The following is a 20,244-nucleotide window of genomic DNA, read 5'->3' on the forward strand; positions in this document are numbered from 1 at the left end:
TTCAGTCTAAAGCTGACTGCCTCTGGTGGAACATCGGAAATGGAATACCAGTGTAAAGATGAAAATGAAACAGATACCCTGAGTGCAGTTTACACTTTTGATTGATGGCGTGGAATGAACGTAAAGTTATTAAAGTATTTGATGGTTTAAAAACCATGGTCTCTGCAGAGGGCTGGGTGGGGGACTAGCTCATTGTCTGAAATTGGAGATGGACAAGGATTCTGAGGCATTTTTGTGCAAAGAGATAGGACTTTACTTACTGCAAGATCTGAGAATGTACCTCAGAGAATGTCGAACAGCAGTGACTATTTTGTCTTGGAAGCAATTGCCGCTTGAGCCCAAAATGTGGTTTTTTTATAGTATTTGTGTCCCACTCTGTTCCTAGGCAGCTTAGAGCGGCATCATTGGCTTATACAAACATCTCAGGTGTGTTAGCCTGACAGAGGTGAAGTAACCAGGGAGATGTAATGAGCACCTGCAGGGATGTGGATCTGGTTTGTTGACATTCAGCCCAGATCACTCAAGCCCAAATCAGGTGGGAATGGTATTCCATGGCCACAAACAGCCATGGAAGATGTTTGTAAGTGGTTTATTTATTTTTTAAGCATTAAATTCATTCAGCATGTGTCTTAGATGAGAAGTAAAAACATTAATTTCATCATTAGGTGTCATGATCCCCATGGTCTAAATGCAAAAGTTTACCCTAAACAGCAGAGTTAATCATCATCATAAAAAAATAGAGCCAAAATGAACTGGCTCTTTTACATTGACAAATTGAATTTGAGTGCTTGTCTTCTTCAATGAATATCAAAATTTGGCAACTTAACTCTTGTGAATTCTGCCATATTAATTTTGCCACATCAGGTCTCATATTTTGATGCATTTCTTCATCCCATAAAAAATGGGCAAGCTAGTTACTTAACGGAACAGAGTTTAAACTACATTTAGGAATGCCACCTCATTATGGGAGGGGGGGCAAATAAATTTTAGCAGAGGATAGCGCAGAGTTTATCAAGTTTTGCTATTGGATCCACTCAAGGATAAGCAGCAGGAAAAGAGTGGACCTTGAGATGGTGGGTGTTTTATTTTTATGCTCCACAGTCACACAAGTGCTGTGTCCATTTGCTGTTTTTCACAACGTGCAATTCACATTTACTTAGGGTGCGTTCCCTGGGCATCATATGGGCCATAGATAGAACATGTACACCTCTCTGTGGATGGAAAAGGAGGTCTATCTCCTCAGAGAAGTGTTCCAATGGCAGATGGGACAAAAATGTTAGGAGTATGTTGTCACCATCACCATCATTTTATTAATTATATGATTCATGGATAGAATCAGGGGAGGATTCAGATCCACCAGATCCAAAGGCTTCTCATTTTCTGGTCCCCCTCTCAAAACAGGTGACAATAGACACCTGGAGTTGGTGTGCCAATTTACCTTTCTCAATACGAGGGAGCATACCTCTGAAAATCAGCTGCTGGAAATCACAGGTTTGCAGAGTGCTGTTGAGGTCATGTCTTGCTTGCAGTCTTCCCAAAGGTATCTGGTTAGCCACTGCTGGAGTAGTGGCCAACTAGGTGCCTACGAAAACATGAGTACAACAGCTCTCTCCTGGCTAGTCATATGGCTTTTAAAAAAGCTTTGCTCATGGCTTGCTGCACTATACACTGTATCAGAATTTATTATGTATTACGTTAAAGTTGCACATTGCTAATGACTCAGGGCTGCCAATTAACCCTCCATCCCCATGTGCAGTGTCTCCATCACCCTGCTGCGACATTGCAATGGTGTGGGTTTGTCTACCAGCAACAGCCAATGATATCAAGCAGGGGCAGAAAAGCTCGATGTGATGGTGGCAGGGCATGGAGGAGGCAGTACTCATTCTGCAACGCTGTAGTTTCACCATCATAAACTTCTTTTTTTAAAAAAACCAACTCTCCAATAACCATTTTAGGCCATGGTTATTACTGTTGTGACAACAGGCCAGACTGAACAAAATGCACTTTTATAAAGTCTGACATACTTTGTTCCCTAAATTTCAGCAGCAAGTCAATGGCCTGACCTACTTTAACTTGAGCAAGTGCTGAAACTATATTTTTGCCATGCAATTTACCAATGAGTATTATTGTAGTTCAGGCTTCTGCTTCTTCCAGATAGCACTGCGAAATACGCCTAATAACAACGCGCAATCTGTTGCTGTGTCAAACTGTCTGGAGCCAAGCAATGGTGCTCTTGTCATTTTGCTTAAATGATTGAGACGAGCATAATTGTTGTTTTTAAAGGAGGACTGTAAGTGCAGAGGTTGGGGACATTTTGAATTGCTGATATGTGCAGAGGCACATATGTAAGGGGGAATTTGCTGAACTTTGCTCCTAAGCTTAAAATGACTGCTTTAGACAGTCGAGATTGAAATCTTTGCTTTGCTATGCCTTTTTTATAGCTTTAATCTGCTCAAGTTACCAGCCTTTTGCAGCAATATTCTAACTGGGGTGGTGCACATTGTCACCTTCACCAGTGGCTAAAACATTTTGTAAGGTACCTATGGCTGTAGCCAAGATGCCAACCTTGTTTCAATGATTTTTGAAATTAATTTCCTCAAAGAGGAAAGTAATGGACATCAGTAATGGAAGTGCAATTGAATCGTTGGGAATTTTGATCAAATCTACCAAATTCCTCAGCTGCTGAAGACAGGAAAGGAACTAGCAATTAAATCTCTCGGGCAGATTTTCCACATCTCTGTATCATTTTAAAGTACTGTGCTGAGAGTTTATTTCAGGGTTCCTACATGAGAATGTCTTGCTGACACATCTGTTTTCCCACACACACACACCGTAAACTGAGCATAGCTCAGGAGTCAGGCTTCGTATTGCGCTCTTGTGCCATCTTGTGCCACCTCACCCTAGTTATGTTAAATTTTAAAAAGCTGAATCAAGTTGTTTATGTATGCTACAACAGTGGCAAGAATTATCTATGTGCAAAAATGGAAATAAGAAGTCCCAATGGAAGATGATTGGCTTATGAAGATGATGGAATATGCTGAGGCTAGGCTGTTGGAATTGAAGGGCAAAATGAGGAAAAATGTTTTGCAAAATGGAGATATTTTGTGAAATATTTGAAAAAATATCATGGTTATGTTAAAATGTATGCAGGATTGGAAGTATAGCAACAGTTGAGAATTGTTAGTTGAGGAAGTTAAAATTAATGTATATAATGGATAAAATATAAGTAATAAAGCAGCTTTAAAAGGTAAGAAAAGAACATCATGGAAGGATGAATGGGAAGTGAACAGATATGAGAGATTTGTTCTGATTATTGTTTAAAAGAATTTGTAATATTTGAAAATTTAATAAAAAGCTTATGGGGGGGGAGGGAGATTAAAGAAGCTAAAATAAGCCCAGTAAAAGGTGGTGGGCATGGTCTTATTCCTGCATTTAAATGAAACTGCCTTTTCCTATGGTGGATGTCCCCCTAGGCCAGCCCAGGAAACTTGCCATCAGAGTATTCCAGATTGCGCATGGGATTCTGCCTCACCAAATCAATTTGCTGTCTCTTTCTACACTGAATATCTTTCATTTCTTGAATCCTGAAATTCTGTTGTTACATTCCTGTGAAGCTGGGACCAAGCCCCCAAAAATATAGGCTCATAAGAACAGATAAGTAGCCCTCTAGATCAGGCCAGTGGCCAGTCTAGTCCAGCATTGCGTCCGCAGAGTGGCTCAACTGGATACCTAGTAATAAAATGGTTAAAAAGCACAGTCTGAAAAGCCAGGATGGGTGTAAATTTGAGACGCGCCTTTATGAAATGAAGATAAATATGTTGTACCTGGGGAAATGGTATCTTCATAGATTATGTCAAAGTTTAAGACATGCGTAATTGATTTAGCTAGCTAAAGACAAATGAGACACACTGGGAATGAGGGAGATAATAGTTTTAGGGAGAAGCGATCATGATTACTATAAAACACAGTTTAAAAGCCATGAAGTAACTTCTTATAACTCAAAATTACTGCCATCATGTTATTTTCACTGAACATATGCATGAATCTCTGGGGTAGATAGGTGTAGAACTATATGGGAATTTTCACAATTTTAATTCTTTAGATGTTTCCTTCTGCAATAAGATCCTCATTTGCTTCACGCTTCTGCTTTGGGCAACTCTAGCCCTGGGTCTTAAGAACTCTGCCCAAAATGTGGTCAGTTTCTTCACTAGTGCAAATCTTCTTAACAGAACCTGCAGTGATGGTGATAAGCAAATGATTCCCACAATGGCATAGCTTGACTAACAAATAATCTCTCTTGGTGTTTGATGTGGGCATTATGAAGGAATATGTGTAATCCCCACAGATAAATTTGCTAGTCCTGTGAACAACACTGTTGTTGTTGTCTGCCTCAAAATTCCAAAAATGTTTCATGCACAAAGCATATAAAAACGGGCAGATTTGCCCACCTCAAATTACTGTAGAGCAAGTAGAGCTCCTACATAGAAGTGGCTTGCCCCAGGATGTAAACAACGTATGAAGATTCATTCACAAGCAAAACTTTCTGCATCAAAGTCTAGCAGGGCAATCCAAAACCTCCAGATGTAGTGTTGGAGGGAATTTGAATGAGGCAGAAATACTCCTTTGCCCAGCCCAGTCTGGATCACCCAGCCTCTAGAAGCAAAGAAGCTACACTGTAAGCAGGGGAAGCACACTAACAATAAGCACCCCAGTAGACCACCCCAAATAGTGGTCTCTAGGGCAGGGGCCGACAGAACTCCTCCCCCAACAAGGCATTTCAAGGTCTATGGGATCGTGAGCCAGCCCTGCTGCCATCATGTGAGCTTTACCCTGTAAGCTCCCTTAAAATAGATATCTGGGAAGCTTACAAAGAGCTAAGTCCCTGATGAAGGCTCGCTCAAGTTGAACTGCATCAGACTATTGCCCAGGCAGGCTCATTATGTGACCCATGAGAGTAGCAGAATAACAATGGTGATGAGAACAAAATCAGACCAAAGCTCTGTTGATAGCAGCAGGCAGGGCAAGGATTGGCATGGCATTTGGGTCCGAGGATCAGTGGATCTTTCCACAAGCCACATGTTGATGGAATGGATCCATCAGGTTTGGATCACTCCAGACCTGTTCCATGGGAGTTGGCCAGTGTTGAACCTTGCCATGGTACAAGCCAAGCAAGCAAGGTCTCACTGAGTGACCAGGGTGCAGATTCCTACTAGGCAAATACCCCAAGCTTGGAGGTGCTGGGGTCAATCCTCCCCTCAGGCCCATTATAGGGGCTCCCCTATACTATGTTGATCCTGATCCAATGCTGTTTCCACCCTCATACGAACAAGGTTCTGCACCTAACAAAGGAAGGCAATAATTTCATGGAGGGAAAGGCAAACAAAACCCAAAAGCCAATCAAAAAGTGTACTTAACATTCCAAAACAAAGTATCTAAAAGCACCAGGGTAGGATGGAAGGGCAAAATATGAAGGACATATTGCTAGTGTTGCAGCCTGAGACATGGGAATGGGAATTTGATCTTCCACTATTGATTGAAGAAAGCTTTCAGATCCTACTTTCTCAGCTCATGTTTTCAACTAAGCGAGGTAATTAGAAATCTGATGAGCTTTGTGCTTCATTTGGGAACGAAAGTTTCAAGTTAATGCCTTTGTTGCACGGCTGGTGCAGACAGAATATTGACTACAGTGGGTGAGAAATGATATTTATTACAACAAAAGGATTGGCATTTGCCTCTGACCTCTAACAAACCATACTCTCTAAGGAAAAATCTGTTTTAAAGAGTGAAATCTAGTGATAATCGATACATGGATTTGGAACCACCTCTTAAAGTCTTATGACCTGAAAGATTACATCATATATCTTCATCTTCATAAACACTCTCTCTCTGTTAACAAACTCACCTCAACTCAACCCATATTTTACTCACTGTTGGTGGTGTAGGAGTTGGTACCCTCTGATCCCTATGAAGACTGTACAATGCTTCACCAAAAGCATGCGAAATTTGTGATAGAATTATTACTTTTCTTCCAGTTAATGTGGTTCCAGAACTGTTCATTAAATACCTACTGACTCAGATGAGGAATAGGAATGGGTGCAGACACATTCAAGGTGCTCATGTCACAGTTGTTTGATCCCATGTGAACTTCAGCCCTGGGATGACTGTTCTGCTGATATTATTATTATCTTCATGTCAAAATAGGCTTCTACGTGGTTTACAGAGTATGTAAACTCATTACACAGACTCTGGTTGTGGAAAGCTGCTGTTGTATAACAACTGCAAATACACACTCAGAAAATTGTCAGTAGGTTCGCCAGTGCTGTTAATCTGGAAATCACTGGCCAGAGATAGGAAAACATTACATAACAGTTGAACAGTGTTCAATTGGGGGGAAATGCTAGGGTTGCCATATATCAAAAAGTAGAAACCAGGATACTCCGAAAGAGCTTTTTCTTAGGAGGACACCAAAATTGTTGAGCTTTCTTTTTTGAAAATCCAGGACAAAGTGCCACCTTTCAGAAGTTCCCGCTGGACGTCAATTCTGCCTTTGAAATCCCAGATGTATGGAAATGGTGACATTCTAGGTGGCTCTAGGTGGTACACTGGTTTGACATCAGCTGATAGGAATTGCCTACAGAGGGTGGTGAATACAGCACAAGATATTATGGGCTGTCCCATGATTCCACTGGATGACATTGCAGAAGAACGTTGCCTCAGGAGAGTGAGGAAAATTCTCAGGGATGATTCACACCCTGGCCAGCACTTTCTTGATCTCCTGCCCTCGAGCAAAAGATATAAAAGCATGGTTAGTCGCCCCAACAGGGTAAAGAACAGCTTCTATCTGTGGTCTGTTAGGCTGCTGAATGAAAAGATAACAACAGGGCAACTGACCTTTGGGTTTGGTGGGTGGGTGTCAGTAAACGAGGGGAATTAAGACTAAGAGAGCTGAGTGGGGGGTGCTCGTGTAATCTCACTGTATACAAGTTGTACAAGTGACAATAAAGTATTTTTTAAAAAAATCTGTCTCATCCTCTCCACAGGCCACGCCCCTTTCCCCAAACCATACTTCTCACTATTCTATACTATTGCTCCACCCACTTTAGCTTCTGGCCTTGTCCAGCACTGGAATGCAGCCTTTGGACGGTTGTCCAAAAGGGAATGTGAGCCCTGAGCTGAAAAACATTCCTCATCCCTCCAGCGAACCATTAGTATGTTTGACAAAAAGAGTAATGCAAGAATATTCAGCCTTCCACACCAATAGACATTATTTGATATGAAAATTATGTCCATGAGAATTTTAAATGATACATCAATTATTTAGACATGTTGAGCTCTTTGAAGGGTTTCAGCCTTTTATACTGACAATCTCTCCTTTTTTTTCCCTTTTTTTTTTGAAACCATGTTCCATGTATCCATTCCTTTAGAAACTTCCTCCATTTAAAATGAACGGCTCTAATTCATTTCAGATATTAACTCAGCAGGCACTGATGTCTCAAGGAAATGTGCAGTGAAGAAATGCAACATCTTGCTTCCTGGAACAATCAAAGTACCTTTTTTTAGTGTTTTGCAAACACAGTAGGTATTATTGGACCGTGCAGCAGGTAATATTGGAACATTAAAAAAAAAAAAAACTAGGGGGACAGAGCACCATGATTCTGTATGAAAAATTGATAGTTTTATAAAGGAAAACATACGGAGTTGAAGGAGAGAGGAGAAGGAAGCAGCAAGCAAGGAGGAATGTAGGAAGCCTTTTGAGATATAGCATGTTCGAGATACTGGGGGCCAGACTAGTGGTGGGGTTTTTGTGGGAGCATCCTGGACTTCTACTTTATTAGTTCTTCTATGATGCCCCCCCCCCCAAAAGTTATTACATTATTACCCTCTGGAGGGGCATTGTTGTGCTATAGTGCAACAAAGTGGGACAAAAAATTAAACTGGAGCAGGTGTGCTATAAAAAAGTTTCAGGAGCTCTGCAGGAAAGTATAGGACATGTTGATGGCATCCGTCTGTCTCAGGAGACAAGGGAAGGGAAGTCAAACCATTGGAGAACACTGATTGGAAATGAAACAATATGCCACTCCTGCAAGCGGCAAACAGTATTGAAAAGTGAGATTGTGAATAACCATCCCATCCCATCCCGATCACAAATCATCATGAATGCACAATAAAAAGGATGTGTGGAGGGTGCCTGGATTAAAAAACCAGATGATTCCATTAGTTTGTGCATTTCTTCCACCTACTAACTTTCCCTCTTCCATTACCAATAAATTTTCATCTTATTTTAGAGTTGACAAAAATCTGACCCAGTTCTTCTTGATTCATTCCCCATGGTAGCAGTCCACTCTGGTCCCTTCCTCGAGACTTGCATTGGAACCTCCACCTTCCTTTGTTCTAAGCAATGAGATTTATCTGTATGTCAGTGCTTCCCCGAAACTGTATTTTTATTGAGGCAATTATAGCTCAAAGTTACTGTTTCCATTTTCATTTCTTGTCTCCCTTGGAAGGAGGAGTGGCTGGTTTTATAATTCTTTCTATCTGCCTTTCGATCTTTGTGGGTTTTTCTTTTTTTCTATTTTAATGTCTGTTTGAGCTTCATGTCAAGCCAAACATGTAAAATAGGATGTTGGGGGACGGTGTATAAAAATGCTCAGTGCTGTAATTCAGTGTTGGCTAACAGGCCAAAGTCACTTCAGTTTGACTGATGATCAGCAGTAAGCAGTGGAGACAAGGTAGTTCATCTAAGCTATTTTCATAGCCACATCAACAGCAGGCACTGTGCAGAAGCCTTTGTTATTACAAAATCAACTCTGGAAGATCAATGATGTATTTCATACACTATAAAATCTGGGTATTTCCTTGTGTAATATTTTGAGCTCACACAATGACTTTTGGAAGTCATCCCTCAAGCACAAGTGGATAGAGAAGATAGTGCTCAAATGAGTCATCTACATATGTTTTTGAGGACGGCAGCTTCAGTGGACAGCCAGAAAGTCCTCTCGAGCAATGGACAAGTCCCCATTTCTCTTAATGATTTGCTAGGGCTGATTGTGTACAGAGATGGCCCTCTTCTCATATTGTGGAAGGAGATGGGGTTGGTCTTCAAACTGCTGGAGAAGTCTTATGGTGATAAGAATTTTTCTTCTTTCACCAATCCAAAACATGACAGGGCAAGGACACCCCACACATTAAGGTCATGGTGGTCATGACTGAGGCACCACAAACTGCCATTTCCTCAGAACATTTGGTTTCATTTACAGATGCCAGTGAACTTCAAGTTCTAGCTCAGATCAAATTAGCTACAGTATTTTATTTTATTTTAAATCAACATTTATTATTCTTGTCACTGTGCTATTCTTAACAATACACTATAGAGCTGGGTTGTCCAACCAGTCGACCGCGATCGACAGGTAGATCCCCTGGAGTTCGCGGTTGATTGCAGTCAATCACAGGATGAGTTTAGATCTCCTCATTGAAAAATCTCCTGCAAAAATGTCTCCACCCCTGCCCCCCTCGCTCTGTCCCTCCATCGCCTCAATTGTGCATTCTTTTGTCATCTTCTTCTGACAATTCTTGAGACGTTAGTTGGCTGTAGTGCTGCACATGTCTGTTATTGTTGTATGTGAGCGTTTACGGCATCCCCCCCCCCAAAAAAAAGCTCAACAATGTTTCCTTCCCTCCTAAGAAAAGGGCAACTACTCTTGCCTTCCCCCCCAAAAAAGCTAAGGAACCCTGTCCCCCCCCCCCTAAAAAAAAGCTCAACAACAATGGGCAATCGTCTCCTTCCACACACCCACGCACGCTCCTCCGCCCTCCAGTGACAATAGGTAGATCACTGCCAGTATTTTTATACTGGGAGTAGATCATAGTCACTAGGGCATTGGATGTGCCTTCTATAGAGCTATTAATTCCCTTTGTAGATGTGTTGCAGCATGACCTCTTCTAGGTTGTAGTTTTTAAATGAGTTATCCCAGGGACAAACATTTTTAAATGATCTGTGCACTTTGTTACCATAAATACAGTAAGTTAAAAAAGAAACAAAGGTGCTAAATATACATTCGATTCTAAGTATATGCATAATTCCAACCAGATCACAAGATAGGTCACAAAAGACCTGTCTACATAGCTTGAAATCTATATAGCGCTGTGGGTTAAATGACAGAGCCTAGGACTTGCTGATCAGAAGCCAATTCTCTGGACTTTCAGATGAAAGAAGCACAACCAAGTCACGCAAGGAACATAAAACTTAAGATTAAATTTTAAAAATGAACATGTGACTTTCCATTTCTAAAAGACAGTCCATAAACAATTTGTCTGCTAGTTATCTTCAGTAGCAATGTAGTAACTGTTGTCAAATTTTGTATGTTTGATCTATCAGAAGAAGGGGATATTATTTTTCTTATGTGGAATCTGGGATATTGAATTTGGTATCCACCAAGCCAAGTGCCACCTACTAGGCTTATATGACATAGGATTTGGGGTTTTTTCTCAGACTTCAAAAACAAAAGCAATCTTCAACAAATGGAAAACCTCAATACATGTGTATGGGCTGTGTTTGACTCCAGGGACCACAAGGTTGTACAAGTCTATTCCATTTTTTTAAAAAAGAAAACAAAAAGATTGAAACATAGGCCTGAGGGGGACCTAAATGCTATCTTGTCTAATACCCTGGTTATGTCATAGTCAAATATTTGCTTATACATATACAACTCAATAAATGTGATGTGCATAACCTTATGAAATTCAATGTGTGTCTTCTTTAAAATATTCAGGACCAGCAGCCAGGAAATCATCAAGCCCCAATGATTTTCAATGGACATCTAACAGATTTTACATTCTTGTACCTTTTCAGTCTGGATATGAGACAGCTATTTTATATTTGAGCATTTCTACCTGGGATAACCATGCATGCCCTTGCACACACACAAGAGAGAGAGAGAGAGAGAGAGAGAGAGAGGAGAACACCAACCAGTAGATGACACTGAAGTAATACGAAGGAAATAATTTCCCTTCCTGAAAATCATCACGCTAAACTGAAGATGTTCTTGCACTTGCAATGACAGTGAGGGTGCCTGCTGTTGCAGGACGAACAGTCTCGGTGCTTCATGTTAGATTCAATTTAATTAATAAATGAACCACCCAATTGCAGTTCTGCACACTGCAGTATTACAGAGATAGTAGGACCGATAGCTGTATGAATTCAGTGTGTCCTCGCTAAGAATCAAATGCCTCCTTACTCATTACAAGGGGTAATGAACTGTAGGAGGGAGACAAAACACTGATGCAAATGCAAAAGTGATTATCAAGTACAGACACAACACAAACAAAGTAGTTGCCATGGAAATTACCATGGGAACAGAATCAGATGAAGCTACCCCAGGGGGGTGGGAAAGGTTAAGTGAGTCTATATCTAGAGACGTGCAAGCTATCAGTCTCATTTCTTTGCTAAATTGTATGCCTTTAATTATGGTGGAGTTATAATTATCCATCTTTACTAACATGTACACGAGTTTATAGGGTTTAAACACCTGTAATGATTTCTCAAAGGCAGCATATCTTCACCATCAGCTGATCTTCCCACACGCCAAAAAGAAGAAACCCACACCTTACATTCAAAGACTCTTCAAAATCTGCCAGGAAGTGTTAATAGCAAAGAAATTCAGGAAATAGGAAATGTGCCATATGTCGTTCCCCCCACTTTCTTCAGTGTTTCCTTGAACTCGCTGCTCATCAGTTTTGCAGAAGTCGCCTCATCAAAAACTGGCAAAGGGGGGGAGGGATTGCTGCAGTTTCCCATTTGAAGTCAAGAGAGTTATTGACCAAATAAAATTGGAGCTCTTCAAACTTGTTAAAGGTGCTAATGATTCATGTGTGTCATTTTCAAAGGAAGAAATGAGCCTCCGCAGTTTGACTTTTTCTGTCAGAAAGTCAAGCTGTTCTTTGAGTTCTGTAGTACTATCGTCTTTCCGAATATGCAAGGGAAGGAAGGGGGAAAGCAAGAGCAGACAGATCTGGTGACGCATGTGCCATCTTCAAAACAACTTATCCCCTTATATTCTTGGGTAATGTGTCCTTTGAAAAGCTCTAGGCTTCGACTGGAAATCCATTTGCGGTGCCTGGCAAAGCATTCCGAAATCCTAACCGTTGTCTAGTAAATGCTCAGCTTAGCACAGCAGAGAACCCAGTGTGCTTTTGATACTCTGCTTCAAAAATAGTTTTTGAGGTGATACATGGGTGGAGAAATTTCGAAAAGGGTGTAAAGGGTGCCCTGTCCATACATTGAGTCAACAAGGAACTGCCTAAAAGATTCTATGAATTGAAAGTGGAGATGATAGATGTACGTTTCCCTGTTTATCTGTTAAAAATATCCTTAATAAAAGCTAATTTGTGAGTGTGTGTGTGTGTGTGAGAGAGAGAGAGAGAGAGAGAACTATTGCTTCTGGGGTTGTGGTGAGGAGTATATAACTTTTTACAGTCAGTTTCTCAACACCCTCAAATAGCACAACTGGATTTTGCTACAAAAACAGTTCATGTGGCAGACAAATTACTGTATTTTTTGCTCTATAAGACTCACTTTTTCCCTCCTAAAAAGTAAGGGGAAATGTGTGTGCGTCTTATGGAGCGAATGCAGGCTGCACAGCTATCCCAGAAGCCAGAAAAGCAAGAGCGATCGCTGCTTTCACTGTGCAGCGATCCCTTTTGCTGTTCTGGCTTCTGGGATTCAGAATATTTTTTTTTCTTGTTTTCCTCCTCCAAAAATTGGGTGTGTCTTATGGTCTGGTGCGTCTTATAGAGTGAAAAATACGGTACATTTAGAATTACTACCACAGAATGCACACACCAATATCTACCTCTCTTTATTGCATATTTCAATCAGTAAGCATTCCAGATGTTTTGCACTGAAAACCTTCTGCAAATGTCTCAAGGAAGGAGTGGGAGGGAGAGGAGCAATAACATGGCTCCAACATCTTCTAAAGCTCAGGGTCAGGGGGAGAAATCACGTGGGGAACAATCTTAGCATATTATGAATGTACACATATTGACGGTGTGATTGAAAATAACACCATGCAAAACAGAGGTGAATTAAATCTTCTAGCCATGTTGGTTTGATTGGAAAGTTCCTAAAGGAAATGTCACTTAAATAATTAGGAAAGGGTAAATTACGAAGGGAGAGGGAAGAAAACCACACAGAATTGATGCTAAAACCAATAAAAAATGGGCAACGCTTTTTTAAAAAAATTCCCATCTCAACAAGTGCATTAATAATACAGAAATGATAATAGATTGCATATTCTCTTCAAATCTCAGGAGTTCAATTTCATCTTTGCTTTTGCTTCCAATAAACTGTCTTCCAGACACTGTGCTATTTAAGTGTTCACCTGAAAAACGAAGTATTCCTCTAAAAATGTTGAATTTCACTCTTTTAAGAAAAAGAGGGAGCTGCAAGGCTAAAAAACAGCAAGACACATAATTGTTCAAATTTTTTTTAAATCATAGCACAAGTGCTTCGTCAATTATTTGCAGGGGTGTAACATGGGGGGGGGGGTCCAGAGGGGCTGTGGCCCCGGGCATGGATTTTTGAGGGTGCGGGAAGCAGGCATTCCCCAGATAAGAGACCACATCCATCCTCTTCTTCCTGCTACTTACTCATCCACCATGCTCCTCACCATCACTGGACTGCTAACAACCTCCACAAAGATTTGTAACTCCGCCTCCCCTCCCCCCCCAAAAAAAATATCTAGCAGCTCTTTCCTACTGGCTGTCATATACCCCTAAACAGAAATGTGAGCTTACTTGTACAGTTTAAAATGTTTGCTGACACAGAACATATAGAGATTGCCTGCCTAATATATCAGATGAAGCCAGGATCTAAGAAATCTACAACTAAGACCAGTTCATAAGACTTAGTATATTGGATTGGCACCACAACAGAATACACACAATGGCTAATCCTCTTTGCAGATCACAAGTGCGCTGCACCAAGAAAATAAAATTATTCAAAGGAGGATTTTCTAAATGAACAGCTGACAATAAGCTGAAGGCAAAAACAAAAAAAAATTAGACCATTTTACAATGTTTGGGGGCATGTTGCTTGAAACAATTGAACATTGCATTATCTAACAAGACAAAGAGAAATGTGGGGAGTAAAATCCACACGAGATATGATCCATATATCTGCCTTTCCCTAGATTTGCATTTCACAGTGTCCTTGAAGTTTAGAGTAAGCAGCAAATGCATATTTATGTAGTTCTGTTCCACTCATTTGTCTAGGGCTTCATGGTGGGTGCTACTGTATATGAATGACACCAGTCGCCCTTACATGCTTTATTTCATCCATCGATCTGACATCTCTAGCAATGCAATCTCAGGTAAAGGGAACGTCTTTTTTCCATGTTACAGTTGTTTTAAAAAAAAACAACCACAAACTTTTTTTAAAAAAAATGACAGTCTTCCTTCAAGCAACTCAAAACACTATCTATGCAACTCTATGTTGTGGCAAACAGAATACTTTAGTTTTCACATTCCATGAAAAGCATCTAAGGGTGATGTAGTTGAGGGTATGAAAAGGAAAAAAACATGCCACATAAAGAACTCTCATTGTGGCTACATCCATAAAAACAGAAATCCATGTCTTGATTTTGAATCCACTAGCATCCATCTGCCAGCAAGGCATACGCTATTCACCAGGTGGTCCCAGACTGTGGTCTGTGGACCACCAGTGGTCCAAAAGCTTCACCCACGTGGTTTGTGGTGTGCTGCCATTAAATATGCAGAGTGATTTTTAATTGCATTTTAATTGTTTCTTTTATTTCATTATATTGCATTTTGCTGCCTAACAATTTGAATTCGGTGGAATTCGCACTGTTGTTTCATCACAGGACAAACTCATGAAAGTATGTTGTTTCATCAAAGGACAAAACTCCACACTTGCTTTAGGTAAAAAGCAAATGACAAGGTAGGGGAAGGTAGAATCCCTGCTTGACAAACTGTGCTATTTTATCAAAACTATTTTCCTTGAGGCAGAATACTCAAATACTCGGGGGGGGGTGTTGTGTTGGGAATTTTCTTTATTATAGGATGGTGTTAGAAACAAAAAATCAGTGAAAGATGGTTCATTAGAGTGGAATGGGGTGCTGCCCCACCAGCCTCAATCTGCCCTCAGCCAACCCCCACCTGCCTGCCTCCTTACTTACATCCCGCCCAGAGGATGGCCCTAGCTGTCACCTTCACCTCCTTCATCTCAAGTACTCTTTGTATAACCTAACAGGAAGGAAGATAAGGACAGAACTAGAATTAGTCGGTTCTGCCTGTCATTAGCCCAGATTCTACCTGCAGTTGCCCTCTTTGCCTTCCACCCTACCAGTCCCAAGCCTCACCAGCCACAGAACCTTCAAGTGTCCGTATATTCCAAGGATGTCCCTGATTTAGAGAAGCCATCCCAGTTTCTGATTTGATCCCAGAATATCCTGCTTTTTCTTAGGATGTCCCTATTTTCATTGGGGAAATGTTGGATGGCATGGAGTTATCCAACCCCCGAGCCATTTGAAGACAATCCTGTACAGTCATACCTCAGGTTGAATGTGCTTCAGGTTGAGCTCTTTCGGGTTGCGCTCCGTGGCAACCCGGAAGTAGCGGAGCGCGTTACTTCCAGGTTTTACTCATCGCACATGCGCAGACGCTCAAAATTACGTCACACACATGTGTGGAAGCAGCAAAACGCGACCCGCGCCGTCACGTCTTACGTTCTATTCAGGATGCGAATGGGACTCCAGAACAGATCCCGTTTGCATCCCGAGATACCACTGTATGGGGAAGTTTTTTAATGTTTAATGTTTTATTATGTTTTTATATATGTTGGAAGCCACCCAGAGTGACTGGGGCAACCCAGGAAGATGTGTGGGCCATAAAGAGTAAAATTATCATTATGGAATGGGATGTCCCTATTTTCATGAGATAAAAGTTGGAGAATATGCAGCCGCCACTGTAAAAGGTGGCATCTTCTATTTTTTATTGTCTTAGGTAGATTGTCAGCTTGCCTGTAGTAGGTATTTCTGAGACTTGTTATTTTTTAAAGGAATCGTTATCTTCATTTGCATTTTTTTTTTAAAAAAGTCCTGCTGTAGAATAAAAGTTAACATGACCACCAAGCGTTAGTATCAGTTTACGGAGATGAGCTTGGCCTACGTAAATGCATTCCGACCTTGGAATGGCTGCCTGTCACCACTGACAGAATATTTAGGATTGCAGGCCTAGCTATCCATGTGACTTCACGTCTTTGAAGCTGCTCTTTTCTTCATCTCCACATGCCTTCTGATTGTGATAAACGAGGGCAGCCATCCTGTTGAGGGGAATGACAACACTGCCGAGGATGACAGCGTGGCTGGCACAGAGAAGGAGCTGTGAAATTTTCACACACACACACAAAATTCCACCCGAATCCATTGCTGCTGCAAAGGTTTCACACAATTAGCCTTTTGTGTCATTTGTATCAAGGTGAATACTGAACCTGTCTTCCTGCAAAGCGGCAGGAGGAATAAAATGTCTTCCTCTAAAGGTTTAGAACACTAAAAGAAAGTCATTCAGCTTGCAAGTCTCTCATACATTGATATCTTAAGACAGCCTTCTCTCACTGTGGGCCACAAGTGATGTAAAATAACATACCCTCCAACATTTCTCCGATGAAAATAGCAACGTCCCATTCCATTACGATAATTTTATTTTATACCCCACACATCTTACTGGGTTGCCCAGCCACTCTGGGACGCTTCCAACATATATAAAAACATAATAAGACATTAAACATTTAAAAACTTCCTTATACAGGATTGCCTTCAGACTGCTCGGGCGTCAGATAATTCCACAACCTCCAACATTTCTCCAATGAAAATAGGGACATCCTAAGGAAAAGTGGGACATTCTGGAATCAAATCAGAATCCAGGACGTCTTTTCTAAATTAGGGATGTCCCTGGAAAATAGGAACACTTGGACAGTCTGAAATAAGGGGGGGGGGCATAATTATATTTTCCAAAACATTCTACTAAATCACACTTGCACACACCCCTGTATTATATCTAATGCAAACATTTTTCTATGCAATTCCGCCTAACTTACACATTTTCCCATATTTGCCTTATAGAATTCATTTTTATGTCATTTTCACTAATAACTTGCATTTTTATGTAGACTTTACCCTAGTATATGCATTTTGTATATACTTTACCCTAGTATACGTTACCCTAGCATATGCATTTTGTTCATATTATTTGGCTGGAGAACTGCATTTAAAAATTTAGAGAGTGCAAATTTCAAAGGATGGCTGCATTTCTATCTCTGTATTGTTCCACAGGGTGTGAATTTGGCAAGTTCACCTTTAAATGCAAAATGAATTGAATATACTCCCCATTCCTACCTCCCATCGAGAATGAAGGTCAATATTATTATTATTATTATTATTATTATTATTATTATTATTTATTTATTTATTTATTTATTTATTTGTACTCCGTCCTTCCCAGCCAGAGCCAGGCTCAGAGCAGCTAACATCATATAAATGACACATTATACATAAAAACAGGCATCGATTAATTAAAATACATCTTAAAATTAATTCAGACAAATTAAAATATGGACAAATGGCAATTATCAGGTTAAGACTGAGAGCAGTTAATACTTGCAAGGACCAACTGTTTTCACTGATCATGTAAGGACCTGTGAACAGGCTGGGATAGTGCTATTTGAAAGTCTGCAGAACTTCACATATATTATCTCAGTAATCGTCAGAGTACCCGTCTAAGTAAAGGTAAAGGTAAAGGCACCCCTGCCCATACGGGCCAGTCTTGCCAGACTCTAGGGTTGTGTGCTCATCTCACTCTAAAGGCCGGGAGCCAGCGCTGTCCGAAGACACTTCCGGGTCACGTGGCCAGCATGACAAGCTGCATCTGGAGAGCCAGCGCAGCACACGGAACGCCGTTTACCTTCCCGCTGGTAAGCGGTCTCTATTTATCTACTTGCACCCGAGGGTGCTTTCGAACTGCTAGGTTGGCAGGTGCTGGAACTGAACGACGGGAGCGCACCCCGCCGCGGGGATTCGAACCGCCAACCTTTCGATCGCAAGTCCTAGGTGCTGAGGCTTTAACCCACAGCGCCACCCGCGTCCCTTTTAAGGTTCTAAGTACAGTAGCATTATTATTCCCATATTGAAAATGGGATAGGGTCATAAAATATTATTTTCAAAAAACTATGTTAGGAAAAAATGTGTTAGAAATAGCATAAAAGAACAACATTAATGTTCCATTGAAATACAACAAAGGCAGAGACCACAGATGAAAAGTAACCTTTACTGTAGATACTGGTGAAAGTACACAGAATAGTTTCCCCGACTTTTCATGTTGGTGACAAACTTTTTAGACATCATTTTGCGAAACAGTAATTCGGTTTTACTAGCAAACCAGAGGTTAAACTAGCCCCTTACCAGTCCCAGGAGGAGCGCGGGGAGCATTCGTGCAACACACCTACACACTGCAGCCAACACACTAATGTGTCACGACACAGTTTGGAATGCTCCGGCTTGCAGAAATAAAAATTTTCAGTGGACAAAAGACACCTGCATCCAGGTTTCATGGGGATAAGTGCTCTACAGTATTGGCGCCCCTATTGAGAAGGCCTTATCATGGTTGCCCAAATGCACCAGCCCTCTGGACAGTTGGACAACATGTACCATTTCCAAGAGATGTTTCATCATTTGTTGTATCATGTGGTGCTTTATCTTAAATATGTTTTATTTTTTGTGTCGTGTGATGCCTCTAGGTGCTACTATAGTTTCTGTGTAAACAGCTCTATAACCGGTGGCGTGTTGGACTAGGACCTACCTCACAATATTGTTTTGAGGATAGAATGGGGAGCTGGAGAACCATGGGGGAAAGGTGGTGTACAGAAATAATAAATAAACAAACAGGGCTGTAGTCTAAACCACTGAGCCTAGGGTTTACCGATTGGAAGGTCGGCGGTTCAAATCTCTGTGATGGAGTGAGCTCCCATTGCTCAGTCCCAGCTCCTGCCAACCTAGCAGTTTGAAAGCATGTCAAAGTGCAAGTAGATAAATAGGTACCGCTCCTGCAGGAAGGTAAACGGCATTTCCATGTGCTGCTCTAGTTTCTCCAGAAGCAGCTTAGTCATGCTGGCTACATGACCCGGAAAAACCTGTCTGTGGACAAACGTCGGCTCCCTCGGCCAGTAAAGCGAGATGAGCACCGCAACCCCAAAGTCGATCGTGACTGGACTTAACTGTCGGGTCCTTTACCTTTTTTTAAAACAAACAAAACTAACAGCAGGTTACGCAATAGCATAAGGTGGGAAGGTTGGAGAAATCGCAAATATTCTATTCTGTTGCTGCGGCACAGTTCAGTTTTGAGCTGGTGTGTCCACAACCATCTGTAGGCAGAAACTCAGCTAAGGATGTTGGTCAGGTCTGTCATGTATTCAAAGTTAAAGCTCTGCTTACTCTCAGTGATGCCAGCATCCCTGTCTACTTGCCTAGTCCAACTGAAAAATCCTCTACCCTCATGCAGGAGAGGAAATAAATTATTCAGCCCTATTGAATTTGAAATCCTTCATATAAGTTTGTAAGCTAGCAATATGTCTCAGCAACAAAAGCCAGTCACGGTCAGCAAAATATTTTCCTCAAGGGCCTGTATTCTTTATAGCAAGGAAGTAAAATATAAAAAACCCACAAAATTATTCCAGTCATGACAAGGAAAGGCCTATATTTCCTGAAGAATTCTCTGTTCTATGCATTTTGAAGCAACCATGCTCAGTGTTTCATGTTTCACCTGGAGAGGCATGGCAAAGTGTCCATATTCTACACTAGGTATGGCCCTGTGCTTTTAACAAAAGCCTGGTGCACAACTCTCCTTCTCCCTGGCATAGGTGTGCATTTTGCAAGCAGTTTTACAGGATTAATTTTTGCATTTCTAGAGATTGCTAAAAGGCAACAGAGCTGGGCCAGTAAAGGAGAGAGTCTTAATCTCTGGCATGCAAGGCCTGCCCAATCAACACATTTTGCTGTTTGAGTCAAAGAGGCAAATAGAGATGTTCTCCAGCTCTGAATTCCATGGAAGTCTTCATATATGCAACTTGTATGCACAAAGGCATAAACCTACAGACAGTGGCACCATGTACGCAGATGATGAGAAAGTAGTAAGCAACATTAAGCCCACTCCGTGCTCCCAGGTTGCTGAGCACAGGAG

General features: G+C 41.1%; 1 protein-coding gene across 1 annotated transcript in view; it reads right to left on the bottom strand.

The window, feature by feature from the left end:
• Window positions 1-10,314: 10,314 nt before the first annotated feature.
• The window catches only part of LOC310680055 (uncharacterized protein), a gene marked incomplete at its 3' end in the record, with an annotated part of 113,015 nt that continues 103,085 nt past the window's right edge, over window positions 10,315-20,244 (bottom strand). Inside the window, exons 4-6 of the mRNA XM_083446225.1 lie at window positions 15,192-15,258; window positions 13,267-13,376; window positions 10,315-10,368 (exon numbers count right to left, since the gene is read on the bottom strand). Of these exons, the coding sequence (XP_083302351.1) occupies window positions 10,315-10,368; window positions 13,267-13,376; window positions 15,192-15,258 (231 nt within the window). The remainder of the gene's footprint in view (window positions 10,369-13,266; window positions 13,377-15,191; window positions 15,259-20,244) is intronic.

This window comes from Podarcis tiliguerta, assembly GCF_965153285.1.
Source record: "Podarcis tiliguerta genome assembly, chromosome: 1".
Classification (NCBI taxonomy): domain Eukaryota; kingdom Metazoa; phylum Chordata; class Lepidosauria; order Squamata; family Lacertidae; genus Podarcis; species Podarcis tiliguerta.